The sequence below is a fragment of the Schistocerca americana genome, chromosome 1 (genome assembly GCF_021461395.2).
Source record: "Schistocerca americana isolate TAMUIC-IGC-003095 chromosome 1, iqSchAmer2.1, whole genome shotgun sequence".
Classification (NCBI taxonomy): Eukaryota; Metazoa; Arthropoda; class Insecta; order Orthoptera; family Acrididae; genus Schistocerca; species Schistocerca americana.
In genome coordinates, this window is record NC_060119.1 from 1,157,505,108 (window position 1) to 1,157,532,891 (window position 27,784).

Genomic DNA, 27,784 nt, shown 5'->3' on the forward strand with positions numbered 1-27,784 from the left:
GCGAATCCGTCAAGAGTACCTTTCCAGATCAAATCGGGTCTCACCTGTGAAAGTGACATTGGTCCACTGCTCGACCATCCATGTGGTATGTTGACGGCTCCACTCTCGACGTTCCCTTCTGTGAAGACACGCCAGAGGTAAACAGACAGCAGGTTTCCAACAATGAAGGCCTCTCTGTTGAAGTCTTCTGAGGTCTTCTGTAAATCGTTTGCTTCGATACAACACGTCCAGGGGATGCTGCGAGGTCAGATGCCAGTTGCAGTGCAGTACCAAGGCGGTACTCTCGTGCCCCTACAGCCAAATAACGATCCAAACTTTCTGACGTCACACGTGGTCGGCTCTGTCCTGCTCTCCAGGGTACAGTTCCGGTATCTACATCTACATCTACATCTACATTGATACTCCGCAAGCCACCCAACGGTGTGTGGCGGAGGGCACTTTACGTGCCACTGTCATTACCTCCCTTTCCTGTTCCAGTCGCGTATGGTTCGCGGGAAGAACGACTGTCTGAAAGCCTCCGTGCGCGCTCTAATCTCTCTAATTTTACATTCGTGATCTCCTCGGGAAGTATAAGTAGGGGGAAGCAATATATTCGATACCTCATCCAGAAACGCACCCTCTCGAAACCTGGCGAGCAAGCTACACCGCGATGCAGAGCGCCTCTCTTGCAGAGTCTGCCACGTGAGTTTATTAAACATCTCCGTAACGCTATCACGGTTACCAAATAACCCAGTGACGAAACGCGCCGCTCTTCTTTGGATCTTCTCTATCTCCTCCGTCAACCCGACCTGGTACGGATCCCACACTGATGAGCAATACTCTAGTATAGGTCGAACGAGTGTTTTGTAAGCCACCTCCTTTGTTGATGGACTACATTTTCTAAGCACTCTCCCAATGAATCTCAACCTGGTACCCGCCTTACCAACAATTAATTTTATATGATCATTCCACTTCAAATCGTTCCGTACGCATACTCCCAGATATTTTACAGAAGCAACTGCTACCAGTGTTTGCTCCGCTATCATATAATCATACAATAAAGGATCCTTCTTTCTATGTATTCGCAATACATTACATTTGTCTATGTTAAGGGTCAGTTGCCACTCCCTGCACCAAGTGCCTATCCGCTGCAGATCTTCCTGTATTTCGCTACAATTTTCTAATGCTTCAACTTCTCTGTATACTACAGCATCATCCGCGAAAAGCCGCATGGAACTTCCGACACTATCTACTAAGTCATTTATATATATTGTGAAAAGCAATGGTCCCATAACACTCCCCTGTGGCACGCCAGAGGTTACTTTAACGTCTGTAGACGTCTCTCCATTGATAACAACATGCTGTGTTCTGTTTGCTAAAAACTCTTCAATCCAGCCACACAGCTGGTCTGATATTCCGTAGGCTCTTACTTTGTTTATCAGGCGACAGTGCGGAACTGTATCGAACGCCTTCCGGAAGTCAAGAAAAATAGCATCTACCTGGGAGCCTGTATCTAATATTTTCTGGGTCTCATGAACAAATAAGGCGAGTTGGGTCTCACACGATCGCTGTTTCCGGAATCCATGTTGATTCCTACATAGTAGATTCTGGGTTTCCAGAAATGACATGATACGCGAGCAAAAAACATGTTCTAAAATTCTACAAGAGATCGACGTAAGAGATATAGGTCTATAGTTTTGCGCATCTGCTCGACGACCCTGCCGCCGTTGGATAAGCAGCTGCAGCAGCAAGTCGTATACCCCTAGCTCACTCATTTGTTACATAGTTTAATTCTTAATTTCTTTGCGTGTTTTTGGTACTTGCATTGTTTAATTCATAAATTTCGGGCGTATTATAGTATTTGACAGTGTAGCATCGTGTTTTAGTACCTGAATAGTGTAATTTCGCTTAGTCTCCTTCCGCCGCCGAGCAGTGTCAGCAGTGCGCAAGTAGCAGCATTACTACATTTACTAGGCAATCTTGTATTTTAATAACCGTGTAAATTTTGTCGATTTGTTTGTGCTCTCTGTAGATTCGTTCAGACGTTCTTTGCAAAACAGTTTTTAGCATGGATAGGGACTGCAACTGCTGTGTTCGGATGCAGGCTGAGTTGGCATCCCTTCGCTCCCAGCTTCAGGCAGTGTTGGCTTCGGTCACACAGCTTGAGGCTGTTGCCAATGGGCATCACTGTGGGGGTCGGGATGGGGGCTTGTCGGGGACGGCCAGCTCGTCCCACGCATCCCCTGATCGGACTACGACTGTGGTTGCCCGGGATACTGCCCGCATTGAGGCTGATCCCTCACCTGTGGTAGAGTGGGAGGTCGTTTCAAGGTGTGGCAGGGGGCGAAAGACATTCCGGAGGGCTGAACGGAAAGCCTCTCCAGTTTGTCTGACGAACCGGTTTCAGGCTCTGTCTCAGGCTGATACTGATCTTCGGCCTGACATGGCTGCTTGTCCTGTTCCAGAGGTTGCCCCTCAGTCTGCAAGATCCGGGCAGTCGCAGAGGGTGGGCTTACTGGTAGTTGGGAGCTCCAACGTCAGGCGCGTAATGGGGCCCCTTATGGAAATGGCAGCAAGAAAGGGGAAGAAAACCAATGTGCACTCCGTGTGCATACCGGGGGGAGTCATTCCAGATGTGGAAAGGGTCCTTCCGGATGCCATGAAGGGTACAGGGTGCACCCATCTGCAGGTGGTCGCTCATGTCGGCACCAATGATGTGTGTCGCTATGGATCGGAGGAAATCCTCTCTGGCTTTCGGCGGCTATCTGATTTGGTGAAGACTGCCAGTCTCGCTAGCGGGATGAAAGCAGAGCTCACCATCTGCAGCATCGTCGACAGGACTGACTGCGGACCTTTGGTACAGAGCCGAGTGGAGGGTCTGAATCAGAGGCTGAGACGGTTCTGCGACCGTGTGGGCTACAGATTCCTCGACTTGCGCCATAGGGTGGTGGGGTTTCGGGTTCCGCTGGATAGGTCAGGAGTCCACTACACGCAACAAGCGGCTACACGGGTAGGAGGGGTTGTGTGGCGTGGGCTGGGCGGTTTTTTAGGTTAGATGGCCTTGGGCAAGTACAGAAAGGGCAACAGCCTCAACGGGTGCGGGGCAAAGTCAGGACATGCGGGGACCAAGCAGCAATCGGTATTGTAATTGTCAACTGTCGAAGCTGCGTTGGTAAAGTACCGGAACTTCAAGCGCTGATAGAAAGCACCGAAGCTGAAATCGTTATAGGTACAGAAAGCTGGCTTAAGCCAGAGATAAATTCTGCCGAAATTTTTACAAAGGTACAGACGGTGTTTAGAAAGGATAGATTGCATGCAACCGGTGGTGGAGTGTTCATCGCTGTTAGTAGTAGTTTATCCTGTAGCGAAGTAGAAGTGGATAGTTGCTGTGAATTATTATGGGTGGAGGTTACACTAAACAACCGAACTAGGTTAATAATTGGCTCCTTTTACCGACCTCCCGACTCAGCAGCGTTAGTGGCAGAACAACTGAGAGAAAATTTGGAATACATTTCACATAAATTTTCTCAGCATGTTATAGTCTTAGGTGGAGACTTCAATTTACCAGATATAGACTGGGACACTCAGATGTTTAGGACGGGTGGTAGGGACAGAGCATCGAGTGACATTATACTGAGTGCACTATCCGAAAATTACCTCGAGCAATTAAACAGAGAACCGACTCGTGGAGATAACATATTGGACCTACTGATAACAAACAGACCCGAACTTTTCGAATCTGTATGTACAGAACAGGAAATCAGTGATCATAAGGCCGTTGCAGCATCCCTGAATATGGAAGTTAATAGGAATATAAAAAAAGGGAGGAAAGTTTATCTGTTTAGCAAGAGTAATAGAAGGCAGATTTCAGACTACCTAACAGATCTATAAACTGTCACCTCATCCGAAAAACAACAGAACGATTCACATTAATCCATGGGGCTACATCAGTTTGCGACCGTCCTGCTTTCATTCTACCTATGGTCCTCCACCGCAGAGAGTCTGGTAGGCGTCTTCTCTGCGCCATACTGCACCGTCTGTGACTGTGCACAAAGCGACTGTGGATGTGGGACTACCCTGAAAACACTACCCCGCTTGGTAGGTGCCCTGATGTCATCGTTGGCGTGGTTGTCCGTTGACCGGAATGCCATCTTGCGTGCAGAACACGATCGTACGGACATCTATTGACAGTTTGTATGACTATATCGCGATTTGGACATAGGATGGGAAAATAGCGGTTCGTTACTTTAATTTGTGGAGCAACCAGCATTCACTGTTGCTGCGACACAGATAAGAGTCGGTGACGTATTGTTGTCGTCCCAGTGTGAACTAGTAAAGTCGCCTCAACTCTTTTTATATGCAGTCCACCAATCCCTGGCGCTTTTGTGTAATACCGTTAGTCACATCACGTATCTTATCGCCTCAATGGGGACTACGATTCTTGGAGCATACGTTGCTGGACGAGTCAACCAATATAATGCTTCCTTCTACTTATACCTCGCGAAAGGACCAAGAATTTAAAATTAGAGGGACTCAGGCTCACTTTGGAGCTTACCAACAATCATTGTTCCCGTAGGCCATTTCCGAGTGGAACAGGAAAGGGGAGGGGGTGACAGTGATACAGACAATATTCTCAGCCACATACCACAACACTACAAGGTGGTTTGCGGAGTATAGAAGTAGATGTAGAACTGTCCACTGCCAGCCTGCACATTACAGGGGGGAATGAAAGCACTGTTAAATAAAATAAAAGAAGTGGACACCATCAGTTGGTACTGGCCAACAGTGACGAGCAGCAACCACCCGACAACGTGAAGCAGATATCTTGAAGAAATATTCTGGATTTTACATAACAGAGTGATTGTTAGTTGTGACTTTGTCTGCAAAATACACTACTGGCCATTAAAATTGCTACACCCCAAAGATGACGTGCTACAGACGCGAAATTTAACCGACAGGAAGAAGATGCTGTGATATGCAAATGATTAGCTTTTCAGAGCATTCACACAAGGTTGGCGCCGGTGGCGACACCTACAACGTGCTGACATGAGGAAAGTTTCCAACCGATTTCTCATACACGAACAGCAGTTGACCGGCGTTGCGTGGTGAAACGTTGTTATGATGCATCGTGTAAGGAGGAGAAATGTGTACCATCCTGTTTCGGACTTTGATAAAGGTCGCATTGTAGCCTATCGCGATTGCGGTTTATCGTATCGCGACACTGCTGCTCGCGTTGGTCGAGATCCAATGACTTAGCAGAATATGGAATCGGTGGGTTCAGAATGGTAATACGGAACGCCGTGCTGGGTCCCAACGGCTTCGCATCACTAGCAGTCGAGATGACAGGCATCTTATCCGCATGGCTGTAACGGATCGTGCAGCCACGTCTCGATCCCTGAGTCAACAGATGGGGACATTTGCAAGACAACAACCATCTGCACGAACAGTTCGATGACGTTTGCAGCAGCATGGACTACCAGCTCGGACACCGTGGCTGAGGTTACCCTTGACGCTGCATCACAGACAGGAGCGCCTGCGATGGTGTACTCAACGACGAACCCGGGTGCACGAATGGCAGAACGTCATTTTTTCGGATGAATCCAGGTTCTGTTTACAGCATCATGATGGTCGCATCCGTGTTTGGCGACATCGCAGTGAACGCACGTTGGAAGCGCGTATTCGTCATCGCCATACTGGGGTATGATCCAGCGTGATGGTATGGGGTGCCATTGGTTACACGTTTCGTTCACCTCTTGTTGGCACTGACGGCACTTTGAACAGTGGATGTTACATTTCAGATGTGTTACGACCCGTGGCTCTACCCTTCATTTGATCCCTGCGAAACCCTACATTTAAGCAGGATAATGCACGACCGCATGTTGCAGGTCCTGTACGGGCCTTTCTGGATACAGAAAATGTTCGACTGCTGCCCTGGCCAGCAGATTCTCAAGATATCTCACCATTTGAAAACGTCTGGTCAATGGTGGCCGAGCAACTGGCTCGTCACAATACGCCAGTCACTACTCTTGATGAACTGTGGTATCGTGTTGAAGCTGTATCGTGTTGGTGCTGTACACCGCATCCAAGCTCTGTTTGACTCAAGGCCCAGGCGTTTCAAGGCCGTTATTACGGGCAGAGGTGGTTGTTCTGGCTACTGATTTCACAGGATCTATACACCCAAATTGTAATCACATGTCAATTCTAGTATAATACAGTTGCCCAATGAATACCCATTTATCATCTGCATTTCTTCTTGATGTAGTAATTTTAATGACCAGTAGTGTATAACGTTTCTAGCCATAATCTCGTTATTTAACTGTCGCACCACCGACGCTGACCAAGGACGTCAGTTGGGTAAGTAGGACAAGGCTGGATTTCATTGAGTCACGGTGGCCACATTTCCAGGCTGCGACTCCGGGTTCGGCGCGGGCCTGGCTCGGCGGCTGGACGCGCTGGGAGTGCCCGTGGTGGCGGGCTGCCTCTTCCCGGAGGGCCCTGGAGCCAAGCAGCTGGTCCAGCAGTGCTCCTCCAGGCTGCGCGTCCTGCCACTGGACGTCACCTCGGAGCAGCAGGTGCGCGATGCCGTCTCCAGCATCCGCGACAGCCTGGACGGCCGAGGTACGTCTCTGCTGCCGCCTTCAACACCAGTCTCTCTACGTCTAGCACGCGGAACGCAGTTCCGCTTCTTCGACAAACAGTAGAATGTGAAAATGAATTAATAGTCCCTTTCTCGAACTTCTACACTGATGAGCCAAAACGTTGTGACCACTGCCCGAGTCCAAATTGGATACCGCTTGGTGGGGTTGCTGGCACTTTACACCATGTGGAAAGTGTACATTCCCGTTCCAGGCTTCTAAGACTTGTAGAGGGTAGTGAGTAGATAATATTTTGAATTGGAACCCTTGTGCTATAACCATTTGAAAACATATTGATAACGTGACCACAACTACAAGTAACTGATCAGACGTGACCCAGTACATCAGTCGTTGTACAATTATCTCAAATGGCTCGGAGCACTATGGGACTTAACATCTGTGGTCATCAGTCCCCTAGAACTTAGAACTACTTAAACCTAACTAACCTAAGGACATCACACAACAATTATCTCACTAACTTTTATTTTTATACGAACGCATAGCTTCGTGGCGATATACATTCATAAAATTTTCTCGGGTTTCCAGCCGCATCCAGTGGTTTGAAATCCATGAGCTTTCGGCGGAGTTCTTCTAGGCCATTGTCAAATGGTGGTTGTCGAACGATTGCTGCTGCCGTCCTCATATAGCCGAACTGTCTTCAGCGACGTCACTGGTGCTCGCTCGAGAGCCATATATGGTAACGTTTTCACTGCGCACTTGCCGAGCCCTTTTCAACTTTCCGATGGCCGGGATCTAAGCTGTGCTTAGCTGCAGGCCGCCGTCTTTATTAAGGGTGTTGACAGAAATTTTTAACTCGATCGCTTCTTTTATAACACTGTCACGAAAACTAGTAGTCGTGTATCGGAAGCCCACCCACACAACCCGATATCTGCATGCTACCACCTATCACCACCCTTCATAGAAAAGTTCTATTCTGAAGACATTGGTGCATCGAGCGGAAGCAGTTTCAGACGCTGAAAGCCTTCCGTAGCGACTGAGTCACTTACGGAAAGTCTTCAAAGGAAACTGCTACAACAACCGCCAAATTTCGCAAGCCATCTTGACGAAGAAACATAAGCAGAAGACCTCCGAGGAGGGCACAAAGAAGCTTGCGTTCTTGCCGTTCTATGGCTCAACATCAGGAAAGATTAGCTGGTTTCTAAAGAAGCATAAAATCGATACGGTGTTTTTACGGCACCGACTAAAATTAGACAGCTAATGAGGCCTGTGAAAGACGATGTCGGACTCAGAACGCCAAGAGTACATAAAGTACCGTGTGAGTGTGGACATTTCTATATGGGACAGACTGTACGTAGTACTGAGCAGCGCCTTGTGGAACACGAGAGATGTTTTCTCCTAGGGTATCCTGAGAAATCAGCGGCAGCCTAACATACATTAGAAAACGGAAGCCGTATTGCATTAGCGCCAGACATTTGTTATTACGATGGCTCCTGGTTTTTGGATAAGTGTTATAAAAGATGCGATCGAGTTAAAAATTTCTGACATCACCCTCAGTAAAGACGGCGGCCTGCAGCTAAGCCCAGCTTGGAACCCTGCCATCGGAGAGTTATAGCGGGCGCAGCAAATATGCGATGAAAACATTACCATATACGGCTCTGAAGCGACCACCATTGACATCACTGAAGACAGCGCGGCTATAAAAGGACGGCACCAGCAATCATTCGACAGTCACCACTTGACAATGGTCGAGGAGAACTCGGCCGAAAGCTTGTGGATTTTAAACTACTGGATGCGGCTGGAAGCCCGAGAAAATTTAATCAGTAACTTTTTTTTGCGTCATCAGCCTTCTGACTGCTTTGACACCGCCTGCAACGAATTTCTCTCCTGTGCCAACCTCTTCATCTCAGAGTAGCACTTGCAACCTACGTCCTCAGTTATTTGCTGGATGTAATCCACTCTCTGTCTTCCTCTACAATTTTTGCCCTCTACAGCTTCCTCTAGTACCATGGAAGTCATTCTCTGATGTCTTAACAGATGTCCTATCATCCTGTCCCTTCTCCTTATCAGTGTTTTCCACATATTCCTTTCCTCTCCAATTCTGCACAGCACCTCCTCATTCCTCGCTTTATCAGTCCACCTAATTTTCAACATTCATCTGCAGCACCACATCTCAAATGCTTTGACTCTCTTCTGCTCCGGTTTTCCCACAGTTCATGTTTCACTACCATACAATTCTGTACTCCAGACGTACATTCTCAGAAATTTCTTCGTCAAATTAAGACCGATCTTTGATATTAGTAGACTTCTCTTGGCCAGGAATGCCCTTTTTTCCATTGCTAATCTGCTTTTGATGTCCTCCTTGCTCCGTCCGTCATTGGTTATTTTGCTGCCTAGGTAGCAGAATTCCTTAACTTCATCTACTTCTTGACCATCAATCCTAATGTTTAATTTCTCGCTGTTCTCATTTCTACTGCTTCTCATTACCTTCGTCTTTCTTCGATTTACTTATTATACTGTTCATTCCGTTCAGCAGATCATATAATTCTTCTTCATTTTCACTCAGGATAGCAATGTTATAGGCGAATCGCATCGTTGATATCCTGTCACCTTGTATTTTAATCACACTCCCGAACCTTTCTTTTATTTCCATCATTGCTTCTTCGATGTACAGATTGAACTGTAGGGGTGAAAGACTTCATACCTACCTAACACCCTTTTTAATCCGAGCACTTCGTTCTTGGTCGTCCACTCTTATAATTCCCTCTTGGCTCTTGTACATATTGTATATTACCTGTCTCTCCCTATAGCTTGCTCCTTATTTTCTCAGAATTTCGAACATCTTGGACTATTTTACATTGTCAAACGCTTTTTCCGGGTCGACAAATCCTATGCACGTGCCTTGATTTTTCATTAATCTTGTTTCCATTATCTACCGCACACTCATAATTGCCAAACAAACTGCTCGTGTACTTCAGCGTGATGCAGCACGGTCCGTTCCTTGGAGTACCACAGTCATGATTGCTGACAGTGAAGATACCCCTTTTTCCGAAACCGTTGCGTAATTTTGGCGAAAAGGGTGCGCGATGGAGTCGGACGTTATGGAGAAAGAACTTGATAAAGGCGACTAGCAGCTTTTCCATTCCAGTGAGCTTCGCCATTCAGAAGGATCATGTCGGTTATTCTGCAAACGTGTATTCAACCATGTTGCTCTAACGCTCACAGCCACGTGAATGAGATTTGAACTACGTCAGAAGCGTAGGGCAGACGTCAAGTGACAGCCGATCCGACGTAACTACCCCCACCCTGACTACCCTGTTCCATGCCTACTTAGAAACACGTTTTCAAACGACTGTAGCAGGGAAACGGTATGTTGCCGGACATGGGTTCCTATTCAAAATATTATCTACTCACTTCGATCTATAAGACCTACAAACCTGTAACGAGAATTTCCGAACATTCTGTATAAGCGAAGGGGGGGGGGGAGGAGAAACGAATGGGGTATTATCTCTAGTGACGATACGGACCTCAAATGGGGAGTGCCATTGGCATAAGCGATTCTGGCAAAAAGACAGATTATTTACAAAAGGAAGCGCGACACAAATCGTAAATATTTGAAGAACTGCATGATTTACCACCAAGAGCTGCCGATAAAATTCTTGCATTGAAGAACCAGTTTCGGCCCACGAACCATCATCATTTTCATAACGGCACTTACAACTCTATACTAGCCGATATAAAATCAATGACGGCATACAATAAAGTCTATGAATTCCTCACTGTAAATTAAATTACAACACACAGAATAATGTAACCAACTATAAACAAAGCATATCATGAAAAACATAGCTACATCGTATTTATATGGAGTTACCTGTTGTCACATAGTAACAGAAATTAGTTCGTTATTCATACAAGGTGGCAAACAGTACACTCTTTGCTATTATTATTTTGTCGAAAAGTGACGTTCTGAACCCGTGGCTGTGTAAAAAATATACGTCGACTCTTATATAAAACAGGACAGCAACCAGCCACTTTTTACAATGCTATTTATTTATTTAAATAGTGCCGTCACTGGTTTCGAACATTACAGTTCATTTTCAGGTGGCTAATTAACGTTAAGATAAATTTTACATTACATGTACATTTTGTTTTCTCAAATGATGAAATTTCCTTGGGATGGTCGTGTCCTACGACCAAAACAAGATGTAGAACAATGTCTTTTTAACTGCAGTTGTGCCTCACAGCGATTTTAAATGATCTAAACAAACTATTAAAGTGAAGATATTTCGCTTACTTACGTTGTAAAACTATCAAAGTGCTGATATTTTGGTTACTTACTAGTAACCAAAACATTTTCACTTTAATAGTTTGTTTACGTCGTTTAAAATAGTTGTGAGGCACAGTTGCAGGTAAAAATACATTGTCTCACATTTTCTTTTGATTGTAGGGCATCACCACCCCAAAGAAATTCCATAATTTTGGAAAACAAAAAGTGAAAATTAATTTAAAATTTATCTTAACGTGAATAGCCGTCTGGAGATGAACTGTAATGTTCGGAACCGGTAACGGCGCTATTTAAATAAATAAACAGTACTGTAAAAAGTGGCTGGTAGCTGTCCTCTTTTACGTAAGAGTCAACCTGTATAGTGCACTCTTTCATCCCACATCAACAGTCAGTTTCAACGCTACACTGAGTCTGTAGAACAAGCACAACAGCAACACAGTCAGAACACTTACAGAGTCAAAAATAACCACCAGGAAGTAAACAGTGATTGACAACAGGAAGACAGCCCAAACAGCTGAGTACATATCATTGTGGACACAAGTCAAGAAGTATTTTCGTATGAAAAACTTAAGGACGAACGTAACATTCGCATTATGTGTCACCGCCAGGTAACGTATCTCGATGAAACTTGGACCAGACATAGAAAGAAGTGCTACAGTATACTACAAACGGTAACTCAAAGACATACGCAGTCAGGAGAAGAGAAATGGCACTTTTATCAAAGACAATAATTACACTGAAGTCACCGCGATTTATGATGGTTCCCTGGACATTATAAACGGCGGGGAAACTATTGGATGTCCTTTGGTGCATGTGCACGTGCTGCTGAACATCTACCGAACGCATCACACCTTGGCTGTACTGACTTCCAAACATTCCAAGATGTTAGCCTCAAAGTTGTTGAGACACTATACTCCTTCCCTACGTGCGTCTTTTCATGGATGCATTCGCTCATGACTTCATTTTCATGGATGACGATGCGCAGGTGGATCCGGAGCTCTTGGAACGAGAGGATATTTGGCGAATGGGATGGGCTGCCCATCATCACGACGAAAACCACGCCGGGCACGAGTGGGGTGCGTTGCGGAGACGTACTGCCGCACGTTCACTTACACCAGCAACCGTGCAGCAGTTGTCAACCGCCTTGGTTTAGGACTGGAACGCCCCATCACAAGAACTCCAAAACAGCCTTGCGGCCAACTCTGGTGCATGTTGCAGAGCGTGTACTGGTCTCTGTGGTGATCACACACACACTATTAAGAACCATGTCCAGGGGACCATTATAAGTCACGTCTCAGTGCGTGAAGAAAAGTGTTATTTCTGTTCGTCTCATTGTTATCTTCTTTACTATACTGTAGCAGTTCTTTTTATATACGGTTCAAGTTTCATCTACCTCCGTTACTTCGTAGTGACACATCATGCATAAGTTACATTCACACTTTACACCATCTGTATATTTATTTCAAGTCTTTCCTATTACTTTTTCCAGTTGTTACCAATACTGTCTCAAGCAAGAATTTAGGACACCTTTTTCTTTTAAAAAAATTCTTTCTTTGTGAGGAAATTAATCGAAATCACGTATTATTAATCTCACCTGCCGAATAAAGCACTGACAGAAACAACAATACAGCAAGACTCCGCAACAGCTAAAAAAAGTACTGTTAAAAGCTAAGTACAGTTGGTCCAGGGGTTCATAATCTTGATACAGAATGCCACTAAAACACATGATTCAACATTTAATTCTCAAGTTTCAGTTAGGAAGGAACTTATCAGAAAACATTATAGACCCTAATGTGAAATTTATTTAATCTAACAACTTCCATAGTACAGTAAATTAACTCAGAAGACCAATCAATAGAGCGATTCAAACTTCCTGGCAGATTAAAACTGTGTGCCAGACCGAGAGCCGAACTCAGAACCTTTGCCTTTCGAGGGCAAGTGCACTAACATGTGAGCTAACCGTGCACGACTCACGACCCTCCTCACAGGTACTGGCAGAATTGGAGCTGTGAACATGGGGGTAGCTAAGATAGTATATCACTTGCCCGCGAAAGGCAAACGTCCCGAGTTGGAGTCTCGGTCCGGCACACAGTTTTAATCTGCCAGGAGGTTTCATATCAGTGCACACTCCGCTGCAGAGTGAAAATCTCATTCTGGGAACATCCCCCAACTAAGCCATGTCTCTGAAGTATCCTTTCTTCCAGGAGTGCCCGTTCTGCAAGGTTCACAGAAGAGCTGTGAAGTTTGGAGGGTAGGACACGAGGTACTGACAGAACTGAAGCGGTGAGGAGGTGTCGTGAATAGCGCTTGGGTAGCTCAAATGTTAGAGCAGTTGCAAGCGAAAGGCAAACGTTCCGAGGTCGGCTCTCCGTCCGGCACACAGTTTTAATATGCCAGGAAGTTTTATATCAGCGCATACTCCACTGCAGAATAGAAATCTCATTCTGGAATAGAGCAATTATCAATAACTCGACTGTGATGAAGGTGAAGTGGACCAACAAATAAGTCTACAAAAATAAAAATGAACTTTTTATCTCATCAAATAATACCTTGTTCTCCATTTCAAAACCTTTTTTTTATGTCCGTATGCTATCCAACCATCTTTCTGAGTCATCATACCGCCTCGTAATAAATCTGCAACTCACATAGTTCCAAAAGTGCGTCCATCCATTACACTGAACACTCAACGAAAAGAACCGCCCGCTGTACATCTCAGCTTTCCACTGCTGACTGTCAAAGATTCTACAACTCCACAGTGCTGCCATCGTAGGCACGGACACGCCTAATAAGTGTTTCTCTGACCACAGTTCTTCAAATATATCATTTTCCTTTACAATATTGACACATCCAATAACATCATCAAAAAATAGCCATCTTACAATATTTTATTTCAAGAGCACACAAATTTAGTTATTGTCACCTTCAACATACTCCCCTTGTCTTTCTTTATTGATGGAAACAGTGCTGGAAATGTTCCCCTGCATCTCCTTGAAAACGCGTGACTTTCTTTTCTTTTTTCTTCACTGTTTTAACGGACTGAAATCTTGTCCATTTTAATTCAGATTTTACCTTAGGGAAGAGATAAGTCACATGGTGCTAGGTCAGACGAATAAAGCAGATGGTCTAACACTGTGATGCTGTATTTCTCTAGAAACTTCTTAACACACAATGCGGTATGTGCGCTGAGTTCTCTCTATTCAGAAACCATGAATTGTTCTTCCACAATTCGAGTCATTTTTTCTTATTATCTCACAGAGTTGAGCGTGAACCTCAAGGTGGAAATGAGCGTTTGGCGTCATTGGCCGGGAGGCCCCTTACGGGGCAGGTCCGCCCGCCTTGGTGCAGGTCTTACTACATTCGACGCCACATTGGGCGACCAGCGCGCCAGAGGAGGATGAAATGATGAAGACAACAAAACACCCAGTCACTGAGCGTAGAAAATCCCCGTCCCAGCCGGTAATCGAATCCGGGCCCCTTAGGACGGCAGTCCGTCACGCTGACCATTCAGCTATCGGAACCGTAAGGTAATAATGTTGGTTAATACTCGTAGTTTGATCTTCAGGAATCAAGGTACGCAGTTCCACGAGTATCGAAAGACAATCATCATAGCTTTGAATCTTGATTGGCTCATTTGAGCGCTTTTCTCTTTCTGTGAAGTTGGGGCCCCTACAGAGGGTGTATTGGCGCTTAGTTTCTGAATCATAAGTGAGAAAAGTGAGAAATGAAGTTTCCTCACGTGTTATCACTCTTTCCAAGAAACTGCGATCGTTTTCAGTGATACTCAAAGTGTCAGTACAAACATTTTCACGACCTCCTTTTTGTTCGATCGTGAGAATTTTTGGCAGCAGTTTCGCACACATGTTCCTCATGTTAAATTATTTGTGTAAAATTTGCCTTGAGCATTCTTTGTCAATTCCTACAATTTCAGCTATCGAAAGAAAACTCAATCGATGGCCAGATCGAATAAGATTACCTACTTTTTCGACATTTTCATCAGTTTTTAATGTTGAAGGCCGTCCCTGGCGTGAGCCATCTTCAGCGTCTTCCTAGCCATCTTGGAAACACTTGCACCACTCAAAAACTGGCTTACGTTTTGACTGAGAAGGTTGCATACTTCACAGCTAGTGATCGTTCAACTTTGATGCATGCGCACTTACCCTGTGACAGCATCAGTCCCGTTATTGTACCACCATACCTCGTACACATAGATTAATGAGAGTGATTCAAGAGTCTTTCGTGTCGAGGACAATTAATTTAGCCGTACCAGCTGCCAATTTAGGTGATTCTTGAGTATATCTGTTTTTTGCGTGGACATTGGAATGTGGAATAATTTACAGGCAGACTTTCTATATTTATAATCAGATTCGTAATGAATCAACATGAAACAATAGTGGCTTCTCTGGAATAAATGGATTTATAATTTATGACAGTATGAATAAGAAGGACGTAATCAGGGGTGTTCTGCTGTTAGAAGACCAATGAATTAAGTCATTGAACTATCTCTTTTGTTGCAAAGGATTCTTGTCATCACTAGTTATTAATTTTTTGTGGCAATTAATTACCGATACGTTGCGGGTAGGAGCCACACGGTTTCATTGTTTTGCTAGAAGTGATCTGTTTGTAAGTTGTCCTTCTTCGTAACATCCGACTGCTTTCAAATTACACTGAAGAGCCAGATAAACTGGTACACCTGCCTAATATCGTGTAGGGTCCCACGAGCCCACAGAAGTGCTGCAACATGACGTGGCATGGACTCGACTAACGTCTGAAGTAGTGTTGCTGTTGTTGTGGTCTTCAGTCCTGAGACTGGTTTGATGCAGCTCTCCATGCTACTCTATCCTGTGCAAGCTTCTTCATTTCCCAGTACCTACTGCAACCTACATCCTTCTGAATCTGCTTAGTGTATTCATCTCTTGGTCTCCCTCTACGATTTTTACCCTCCACGCTGCCCTCCAATGCTAAATTTGTGACCCCTTGATGCCTCAAAACATGTCCTACCAACCGATTCCTTCTTCTAGTCAAGTTGTGCCACAAACTTCTCTTCTCCCCAATCCTATTCAATACCTCCTCATTACTTACGTGATCTACCCACCTTATCTTCAGCATTCTTCTGTAGCACCACATTTCGAAAGCTTCTATTCTCTTCTTGTCTAAACTATTTATCGTCCATGTTTCACTTCCATACATGGCTACACTCCATACAAATACTTTCAGAAACGACTTCATGACACTTAAATCTATACTCGATGTTAACAAATTTCTCTTCTTCAGAAACGATTTCCTTGCCATTGCCAGTCTACATTTTATATCCTCTCTACTTCGACCATCATCAGTTATTTTACTCCCTAAATAGCAAAACACCTTTACTACTTTAAGTGTCTCATTTCCTAATCTAATCCCCTCAGCATCACCCGATTTAATTTGACTACATTCCATTATCCTCGTTTTGCTTTTGTTGATGTTCATCTTATATCCCCCTTTCAAGACACTGTCCATTCCGTTCAACTGCTCTTCCAAGTCCTTTGCTGTCTCTGACAGAATTACAATGTCATCGGCGAACCTCAAAGTTTTAATTTCTTCTCCATGGATTTTAATACCTACTCCGAATTTTTCTTTTGCTTCCTTTACTGCTTGCTCAATATACAGATTGAATAACATCGGGGAGAGGCTACAACCCTGTCTCACTCCTTTCCCAACCACTGCTTCCCTTTCATGCCCCTCGACTCTTATAACTGCCATCTGGTTTCTGTACAAATTGTAAATAGCCTTTCGCTCCCTGTATTTTACCCCTGCCACCTTCAGAATTTGAAAGAGAGTACTCCAGTTAACGTTGTCAAAAGCTTTCTCTACGTCTACAAATGCTACAAACGTAGGTTTGCCTATTCTTAAGCTTTCTTCTAAGATAAGTCGTAAGGTTAGTATTGCCTCACGTGTTCCAACATTTCTACGGAATCCAAACTGATCTTCCCCGAGGTCAGCTTCTACCAGTTTTTCCATTCGTCTGTAAAGAATTCGCGTTAGTATTTTGCAGCTGTGACTTATTAAACTGATAGTTCGGTAATTTTCACATCTGTCAACACTTGCTTTCTTTGGGATTGGAATTATTATATTCTTCTTGAAGTCTGTGGGTATTTCGCCTGTCTCATACATCTTGCTCACCAGATGGTAGAGTTTTGTCATGACTGGCTCTCCCAAGGCCATCAGTAGTTCTAATGGAATGATGTCTACTCCCGGGGCCTTGTTTCGATTCAGGTCTTTCAGTGCTCTGTCAAACTCTTCACGCAGTATCTTATCTCCCATTTCATCTTCATCTACATCCTCTTCCATTTCCATAATATTGTCCTCAAGTACATCGCCCTTGTATAAACCCTCTATATACTCCTTCCACCTTTCTGCCTTCCCTTCTTTGCTTAGAACTGGGTTTCCATCTGAGCTCTTGATATTCATACAAGTGGTTCTCTTCTCTCCAAATGTCTCTTTAATTTTCCTGTAGGCAGTATCTATCGTACCCCTAGTGAGATAAGCCTCTACATCCTTACACTTGTCCTCTAGCCATCCCTGCTTAGCCATTTTGCACTTCCTGTCGATCTCATTTTTGAGACGTTTGTATTCCTTTTTGCCTGCTTCATTTACTGCATTTTTATATTTTCTTCTTTCATCAATTAAATTCAATATTTCTTCTGTTACCCAAGGATTTCTATTAGCCCTCGTCTTTTTACCTACTTGATCCTCTGCTGCCTTCACTACTTCATCCCTCAGAGCTACCCATTCTTCTTCTACTGTATTTCTTTCCCCCATTCCTGTCAATTGTTCCCTTATGCTTTCCCTGAAACTCTGTACAACCTCTGGTTTAGTCAGTTTATCCAGGTCCCATCTCCTTAAATTCCCGCCTTTTTGCAGTTTCTTCAGTTTCAATCTGCAGTTCATATCCAATATATTGTGCTCAGAATCCACATCTGCCCCTGGAAATGTCTTACAATTTAAAACCTGGTTCCTAAATCTCTGTCTTACCATTATGTAATCTATCTGATACCTTTTAGTATCTCCAGGATTCTTCCAGGTATACAACCTTCTTTTATGATTCTTGAACCAAGTGTTAGCTATGATTAAGTTATGCTCTGTGCAAAATTCTACCAGGCGGCTTCCTCTTTCATTTCTTCCCCCCAATCCATATTCACCTACTACGTTTCCTTCTCTTCCTTTTCGTACTGTCGAGTTCCAGTCACCAATGATTATAATGTTTTCATCTCCCTTCACTATCTGAATAATTTCTTTTGTCTCATTATACATTTCATCAATGTCTTCGTCATCTGTGGAGCTAGTTGGCATATAAACTTGTACTACTGTAGTAGGCATGGGCTTTGTGTCTATCTTGGCCACAATAATGCGTTCACTATGCTGTTTGTAGTAGCTAACCCGCACTCCTATTTTTTTATTCATTATTAAACCTACTCCTGCATTACCCCTATTTGATTTTGTATTTATAACCCTGTAATCACCTGACCAAAAGTCTTCTTCCTCCTGCCACCGAACTTCACTAATTCCCACTATATCTAACTGTAACCTATCCATTTCCCTTTTTAAATTTTCTAACCTACCTGCCCGATTAAGGGATCTGACATTCCACGCTCCGATCCGTAGAATGCCAGTTTTCTTTCTCCTGATAACGACGCCCTCTTGAGTAGTCCCCGCCCGGAGATCCGAAAGGGGGACTATTTTACCTCCGGAATATTTTACCCAAGAGGACGCCATCATCATTTAATCATACAGTAAAGCTGAAGTAGTGCTGGAGGGAAATGACGCCATAAATCCTGCAGGGCTGTCCATAAATCAGTAAGAGTACGAGGAGTGGGATATCTTATGAACAGCATTTTGCAAGGCATCCTAGATATCCTCAATAATGTTCATGTCTGGGGAGTTTGGTGACAGCGAAAGTATTTAAGCTGAGAAGAGTGTTCCTGGAGCCACATTTTAGCAATTCTGGACGTTTGGGGTATCCCATTATCCTGTTGGAATTGCCCAAGTCCGCCGGAATGCACAATGGATATGAATGGATGCAGGTCATCGGACAGGATGCTTATGTACGTATCACCAGTCAGAGTCGAATCTGGACTATCAGGGGTCCCATATCGCTCCAATTGCCTACGCCCCACACCAGCTTAAGCAGTCCCGTGCTGACATGCAGGGTCCATGGATTCATGAGGTTGCCTCCGTAGCTGTACACGTCCATCCGTTAGCGACAATTGGAAACGAGATTCGTCCGACCACCCAACATGTTTCCTCTCATCAACAATGAAATATAGGCGTTGACGGGCCCAGACGAGGCTTTAAGCCTTGTGTCGTGCAGTCATCAAGGGTACATGAGTGGGTCTTCGGCTCTGAAAGCCCATATCGATGATGTTTCGTTGATTGGTTCGTACGGTGACATTGCTGATGGATCAAATCTACAGCAATTTGAGCAAAGGTTGCACTTCTGTCACGATGAACGATTCTCTTCAGTCGTCGTTTGTCCTGTTCTTGCAGGATCTTTTTCCGGCCTTAGAGATGTCGGAGATTTGATGTTTTACCAGATTCACGAGTATACCGCGAATTGGTCATACGGGAAAATCCCCACTTCATCGTTACCTCGGAGATCCTGCGTCCCATCGCTCGTGCGCCGACTATAATACCACGTTCAAACTCACTTAAATCTTCATAACCTGCCATTCTAGCAGCAGTAATCGATCTACGCCAGACACTTGTTGTCTTATATAGACGTTGTCGACCGCAGCTCTGTATTCTGCCTGTTTACATATACGAATGCCTATACCAGTTTCTTTGGAGCTTCAGTGTATATTTATAATCAGATTCGTTCTGAATCAACATGAAAGAATACTGACTTCTCTGGAATAAATGGATTTTTATATTACGTCAGTATGAATGAGAAGGACAAAAGTAGGGGTGTCCTGTTGTTGGAAGATTAATAAACTAAGTGATTGGACTACCTCTTTTGTTGCAGAGTATTCTTGTGAGTACTAGTTATTAATTTTGTCTGATAGTTAATTACTGGTACGCTGAGGGCAGAAGACACACGGTTCATTATTCTGACCGATCGAGGTGGCGCAGCGGTTAGCACTCTGGACGACGGTTCAAACCCGAGTCCGGCCATCCTTATTTATGTTTCTCGTGATTTCCCTAAATCGCTTCAAGGAAATGCCGGAATGTTTCCTTTGAAATGACACGACCGACTTCCCTATCCATCCCTAATCCGACGAGATCGATGACCTCACTGTTTGGCCCCGTCCCCCAAATCGACCAGCCAACGAGTCACGGTTTTGCTGGACATGATCTGTTTGTAAGTTGTCTTCCTTCGACAGATCCGACTGCCTTACAGTTAAGTGCACAAAACTGCGGGAACTTACAACGTCAACAGTGACGCGCACCCTATGGATATTAACATAATCTGCAGACGCGGTAGTAATGTGTTTGTCATCATTGCGGGAACATCTCAGCACATCGCCACGGGATGATGATGGCATTGAGACAGAGGATGACACCCGTATAGCTGAAATACTAAACACCTTTTTCCAAAGCTGTTTCACAGAGGAAGACCGCACTGCAGTTCCTTCTCTAAATCCTCGCACAAACGAAAAAATGGCTGACATCGAAATAAGTGTCCAAGGAATAGAAAAGCAACTGGAATCACTCAATAGAGGAAAGTCCACTGGACCTGACGGGATACCAATTCGATTCTACACAGAGTACGCGAAAGAACTTGCCCCCCTTCTAACAGCCGTATACCGCAAGTCTCTAGAGGAACGGAGGGTTCCAAATGATTGGAAAAGAGCACAGATAGTCCCAGTCTTCAAGAAGGGTCGTCGAGCAGATGCGCAAAACTATAGACCTATATCTCTGACGTCGATCTGTTGTAGAATATTAGAACATGTTTTTTGCTCGAGTATCATGTCGTTTTTGGAAACCCACAATCTACTATGTAGGAATCGACATGGATTCCGGAAACAGCGATCGTGTGAGACCCAACTCGCTTTATTTGTTCATGAGACCCAGAAAATATTAGATACATGCTCCCAGGTAGATGCTATTTTTCTTTACTTCCGGAAGGCGTCCGATACAGTTCCGCACTGTCGCCTGATAAACAAAGTAAGAGCCTACGGAATATCAGACCAGCTGTGTGGCTGGATTGAAGAGTTTTTAGCAAACAGAACACAGCATGTTGTTATCAATGGAGAGACGTCTACAGACGTTAAAGTAACCTCTGGCGTGCCACAGGGGAGTGTTATGGGACCATTGCTTTTCACAATATATATAAATGACCTGGTAGATAGTGTCGGAAGTTCCATGCGGCTTTTCGCGGATGATGCTGTAGTATACAGAGAAGTTGCAGCATTAGAAAATTGTAGCGAAATGCAGGAAGATCTGCAGCGGATAGGCACTTGGTGCAGGGAGTGGCAACTGACCCTTAACATAGACAAATGTAATGTATTGCGAATACATAGAAAGAGGGATCCTTTATTGTATGATTATATGATAGCGAAACAAACACTGGTAGCAGTTACTTCTGTAAAATATCTGGGAGTATGCGTGCGGAACGATTTGAAGTGGAATGATCGTATAAAATTAATTGTTGGTAAGGCGGGTACCAGGTTGAGATTCATTGGGAGAGTGCTTAGAAAATGTAGTCCATCAACAAAGGAGGTGGCTTACAAAACACTCGTTCGACCTATACTTGAGTATTGCTCATCAGTGTGGGATCCGTACCAGATCGGTTTGACGGAGGAGATAGAGAAGATCCAAAGAAGAGCGGCGCGTTTCGTCACCGGGTTATTTGGTAACCGTGATAGCGTTACGGAGATGTTTAATAAACTCAAGTGGCAGACTCTGCAAGAGAGGCGCTCTGCATCGCGGTGTAGCTTGCTCGCCAGGTTTCGAGAGGGTGCGTTTCTGGATGAGGTATCGAATATATTGCTTCCACCTACTTATACCTCCCGAGGAGATCACGAATGTAAAATTAGAGAGATTAGAGCGCGCACGGAGGCTTTCAGACAGTCGTTCTTCCCGCGAACCATACGCGACTGGAACAGGAAAGGGAGGTAACGACAGTGGCACGTAAAGTGCCCTCCGCCACACACCGTTGGGTGGCTTGCGGAGTATAAATGTAGAATGTAGATGTAGATGTACGCTACTCTTCCATTGCTTTCAGTGAACCCATACATAATGAACATACATAATGAACGTATTGGCCTACTCTTGATCAATAAACCTACACATAAACCCCGAGACAGAACTGAGCAATACTGACTGAAAGCCAGAGGGCGAAGGGTAAAGTCGACATTACTGTTGTCAACAGCAAGTACCGCGAGTGGATGGAACAATTTTGTTTCCAAACAAAAAACATTACGTATGCGGTCGGCGTTTGTACTAAAAAGTAGAAATTTTTACTCGAATACAGACAGGTGGATAGACTGGGGAGTAAGAAACCAAATGAAATGCAGTTATACACGGAAGCGCCAAAGAAATTCGAACAGGCATGCGTATTCAAATACAGAGATACGTAAACAGGGCTGCGGTCGGCAACGCCTCTATAAGACAACAAGTGTCTGGCGCAGTTCTTAGATCGGTTACTGCTGCTACAATGGCAGATTATCAGGATTTAAGTGAGTCTGAACGTGGTGTTATAGTCGGAGCACGAACGGTGGCAAACAGCGAAGAAGTGGGGATTTTCCGGTACGACCATTTCACGACTGTACCGTGAACACCAGGAATCCGGTAAAACATCAAATATCCCACACAGCTGGATCCGGAAAAAAAGTCTTGCAAGAACAGGACCAACGACGACTGCATGGAATCGTTCAACGTCATAGAACTACAACTCTTCCGCAAGTTGCTGAAGATTTCAATGCTGGCCCATCAACAAGTGTCTGCGTGGGAACCATTCAACGAAACATCATCGATGTGGGCTTTCGAAGCACACAAAGTTTTCCGACTCGCCTGGGCCCGTCAACACTGTTGATGACTGGAAACATGTTGCCTGGTGGACGAGCCTCGTTTCAAATTGTATCAAGCGGACGGACGTGTGCGGGTATGGAGACAATCTCATGAATCCATGGATCCTGAGTGTCAGCAGCGGACTGTTCAAGCTGGTGGAGTCTCTGTAATGGTGCAGTGCGTGTGCAGTTGGAGTGATATGGAACCCCTGATACTTCTAGATACGACTGTGACAGGTGACACGTACGTAAGTATCCTGTCTGATCACCTTCATTCATTCACGTCCATTGTGCATTCCGACGGACTTGGGCAATGTCAACAGGAAAACGCGAGACCCCACACGTCCAGAATTGCTACAGAGTGTATCCAGGGACACTCTTCTGAGTTTAAACACTTCCGTTGGACACCAAACGCCCCAGACTTGAACATTACTGAGCATATCTGGGATGCCTTGCAACGTGCTGTTCAGAAGAGAACTCCATCCCTCGTACTCTTCCGGGTTTATGGGAAGCGCTGCAGGATTCATGGTGTCAGTTCCCTCCAGCACTACTTCAGACATTAGTAGATTCCAGCCACGTCGTGTTGCCGCGCTTCTGTGTGTTCGCGGAGGCCGTATACGATATTAGGCAGGTGTACCAGTTTCTTTGGCTCTTCAGCGTATTTCAATGCCCCCTAGCAGCTAATGTCATTATTTCCTTTGGATCACGAAATACAATTACTCTGAAACGAGTAGCTGGAGACCAGGGCATGAAAGTACTCAGAAAATATCTCTGAACAGCGCTCCCTGAACAGCTCTCAAAATTTTGTCGGTGCAACAAGGGTTTACCTTGCATACCCACAATTATTTATTGACACATTATAAGCTCCAGCTTAATAACGTGTTAATCCACCACTGGACCAAAATACAGCAGCGATAATGCGTGGCAGGTACGGGTTACCATAAATCTACGCAGTCACGCAACTCCCGTAAATTACTTGAGCTTACTACATGGTGAACGTTCCAAGCAACCGTTCACCTGGACGACGGCATACCCAGTGACGACTATCAATCTGGTGTAACAACAAATTTGGTACATGGAACAAGTTTCCATTAATACATACACCAATTTCGACGAAGCCACACCCAGGGCTGGTCAGAGAGCATTTTTCCACACAAGCAACTTGTCATTTGGCGCCTCCCTTTCACCTGTTTCCCCTACTGATTGTGATACAAATGTATACCAATCTTGCTCTTGGTTGCCACTGACGACCACTCACAGCTTGATCCTCTCAAGACGCCGCTACTCCTGTTTTATATCCTGTGCGGAACTCTTACAGTTGTGGAGCTCCTCTGAACTTGTGGTCCAAAGTGGCGCCTTGTGTGGCTTGTGCCTTAAATAGGACCTGGCCACATCCACTGCATTCTTGTTTCAGGAGATGTCGTGGGTTAACACTGTCGTCTGCTGCAGTGCACCTTGCCCAACAGTGAGTGCCCAACGATGTGCTTCGAGACATTTGTGGCTGCAACAGCATTGTACTCTGTCACGCCATGCCGATTTCCTTCAGCCGCTTTCCATAGATACTCACGAAAGTAGCCGAGGAACGGCCGAACAGCTTAGCCGTTTTCGAGATGCTTGTTCCCATTCGCTGGGCTCTCACAATCTGCCCTCCGTCAAAGTCGTTTTTGTTTGCTGATTTTTGACCCGTATCATCGCTACAGTGCTTCCCCATTTTCCTCTACTCTGCTTACATACTTTCCTTTACTCTGCTTACATATTTCCCTTAACGTTGATGGACGAGCAACGCCACTAGGTGGTATTCATTTCGTGGTGACGAATCGGCGTAATGTTTCGCATGTTGATATGGTGGTAGCACTGAGACCCTACAGTGTAATAAGAGATACAACACTGAGCTCGCTTCATTATTGGTTGCTCACAAAGGCCGTGCAGATTGACAGAACCCATGAGCAAGGACTGACCGTGTGTCCCGCAGAGCTGTGGGCCCTGGTGAACAACGCCGGCGTGTTGGAGGCGGGGGAGGCGGAGCTGGCGCCCCCGGAGGCGTTCGAGCGCACGCTGGCCGTCAACACAGTGGGCGTGGTGCGCGTCACGCAGGCCTGTCTGCCACTCATCCGGCAGGCCAAGGGCCGCATCGTCACCGTCGCCAGTCCCCTGGGTACGTAAACAGCACCACCAAGGACTGCAACAGCACAGCAGCTGCGCTGAGCTCGTAACATGGCGCTACTAACTGGCCAATGGTTTGCATCCTTACACTATGTAGCTTCAGTCCGACCTATCCTTTCCATTGTGAATGTCTGCTGGATATGTACACCACCAAAATTCTTTATCTCTTTCTCTAACGTCTTCTACCATAATCTTCCTTCCCAATCTCTCTGTCCATATCATCCTCCTCCACACTCTCTTTGTCCATCACTTCGACCTCCACACTGTCTGTATCCTCCTTTCACCTCTCTCTATCCGTCTCCTCCTTCCACCTCACTATCCGCACATCTCCGTCTCCCCTTTCTCTGTCCACCTCATCCTCCCATATCTCTCACTATCCACATCCTTCCTCCCCCATCCCCCTTGTCTCTCTGCTCAGCTATCTCCATACACATGCAGCCCCTGCAAGACAAGTTGATATTACCAGCGCAACACACCTCCTCCCTTGTCCATCTCTCCATCTCCTCATCTCCACTCTCTCTCCTCTGTCTCCTCCTTTCCTTCTTCTTTCCACCTCATCCTCCCACATCTCTCACTATCCACATCCTCCCTCCCCCCCCCTCTCCACTCAGCTATGTCCGTGTGCACATGTAGCCCCTGCTAGATATGCTGGTATTACCTGCACAACACAGCTCCTTCGTTGTCCATCTCCCCACTCTCTCTGCCCCTCTACCTCAGCCTCCTTCACACTCTCTCTGTCCATCTTCTCCTCCCCCCCTTACCTGTCTACCTCATTCTCTCCCACTCTCTCATTATCCATCTCCTCTCCTCCCCTTCCGTCTGCTCAGCTGTCTAGATCAGCATGTGCAGCATCTCCAAGGCACGCCAGTACTACTCACAAAAAATGCCTGTCATGGAGGGCAGCCTATATTTCAGGAATGGCAAACCTTTTTTGCCCATGTCCCTGGTCCTATAAGAGTTAGGTTCAAAAACCCACAGTGCTGATTTTGATTCTTGTATAGCAAGCAGTATGTGCAGTAAATTTGGTTGGAAACGAGTCAGTGTTTTAGGAGGAGACGCTGGACACACACACACACACACACACACACACACACAAGCGCGCGCGCGCGCATCCTAAGGATGTAATCTTTTTATGCCAGACAGTCACTTGTCTTGCTTCCAGTCGACCCAAAATCATTGTGCACATTTTGTTTTATGTATTTTCTTGATTTTTCTTTCACTCGGTGCCAGCAGATCGTGGCACATGTCCTGGCGAATGCACCACCCTGTCACCAAGTCAGTAGTTCGTAATTACGTTAAATTGAGTTGTTTCGAAATCTGCTGGGTATGATTGTTTAGAAAGGAGTATTCAGCCTGCTACACAATTCCTATTACAGGTTTCTAGGTGTTGTAGACCGGACTTAGTAGATAAGGTTTTCATGAAGGAACGCATCTTTGGAAATGTACCGTTTGACGCTTGGAATCAAAACCGTATCACTTTCAAAACTCCCACCGCACAGAATGTGGATGTAGCTAAGTCGACCCTCCTAGTTGTGAAATTACTAATTTCTCGTAGTCGTTGTAGTCGGACGAAAATGGTGTGTGACGTCATACTTACGAAAGGGACTGACGAAGGCGCCCTCTCCGCAGTTCCTGTGTGTACTCTGAAGCGGGGGAGTTGAAAGTGATCCGATTTTCACACTAATTTTATATCCAAACAGGACCGTTTCTGGACTTGGGTTCCTTACCAAAACTTTGTGACTACTAACAAGGCTCTCTCGCACGGAGGATCGAGTCCTCCCTAGGGCATGGGTGTGCGTGTTAGCGTAAGTTAGTTTAAGTAGTGTGTGAATCTAGGAACTGATGACCTCAGCCGTTTGGTCCCATAGGAATCCACACACATTTGAACTTTTTTTTTTTTTTTTACTAACAAGGGAACCGCACCTACTCGTCATGGCCGATTCCTTTCAAATTTATGGTGTACGCAGGGCTTGGACAGATATGTAAGTTAAATATTTTCAACATTTCGCGATCCTGTCAGCAACTGTATAAATATTAATTTTAATTTTAATAATCAACAGCCTCAGTTGAAATGTTTACCTAGATTTACCTAGGTTACAGTCGAAATAACGCAACCTTTTTCAGAATAAAAGTAACTACCGTTTGCCCATAGTGGACATCGTCAAGCTAAAACTACAAATCCATAAATTATCGTCAGACTGTAAAAACTTATCTGAAACTGCCTCGGCTCCACTTCGCCACCGCGATGCGGCAGCCGCGAGTGCTGTGCTGGAACTGACCGTAGTGTCATAAGACCCGCCTAGGCGGACACAATAACTGCGCATAAACTGTGTGATAGTTACTTTTTGGGACAAGACGCGAACCTAACTCCTAACCTTGAATTTACAAGTAAAGTGAAGTGAAAGAAAGGTACAGCTGAGGAAAAGGGCGTATATATTATCCTGGGCAGAACGTACTTAGATCGACTGTTTCAACATTTATGAAGTATTCGTTGGTCATGATATGAGGAAGACATCACGTGCTTACAACGCATGGCCTGTCTAGGAAATAGTTTTAAGTGTGTTGACTGGAGCGATGTTCGCCAAGTCACACTTCAGCTTTAAACATAATTCCGCTGTCATTCCCTAAGTTCAATGGCAGTGGACACCTGGCCTGAATTATGATGGCAGTGTTCCACACACAGTTTTTGCAGTGTATATGTGGATCACCTGTATGAAGGCAAATTGAGTACCCCATTGCCGCCACATTCCCCTACTTCAGTGTTATCTGTAACCCAT

The 27,784-nt window shown here is 45.1% G+C and overlaps 1 protein-coding gene across 2 annotated transcripts in view; it reads left to right on the forward strand.

The window, feature by feature from the left end:
* LOC124619502 (short-chain dehydrogenase/reductase family 9C member 7-like) overlaps positions 1-27,784 on the forward strand; it is a 175,574-nt gene that overhangs the window by 62,027 nt on the left and 85,763 nt on the right. For both annotated transcript variants that reach the window (XM_047145939.1, XM_047145928.1), the window contains exons 3-4: positions 6,385-6,597; positions 24,817-24,999. In XM_047145939.1, the coding sequence (XP_047001895.1) occupies positions 6,385-6,597; positions 24,817-24,999 (396 nt within the window). The remainder of the gene's footprint in view (positions 1-6,384; positions 6,598-24,816; positions 25,000-27,784) is intronic.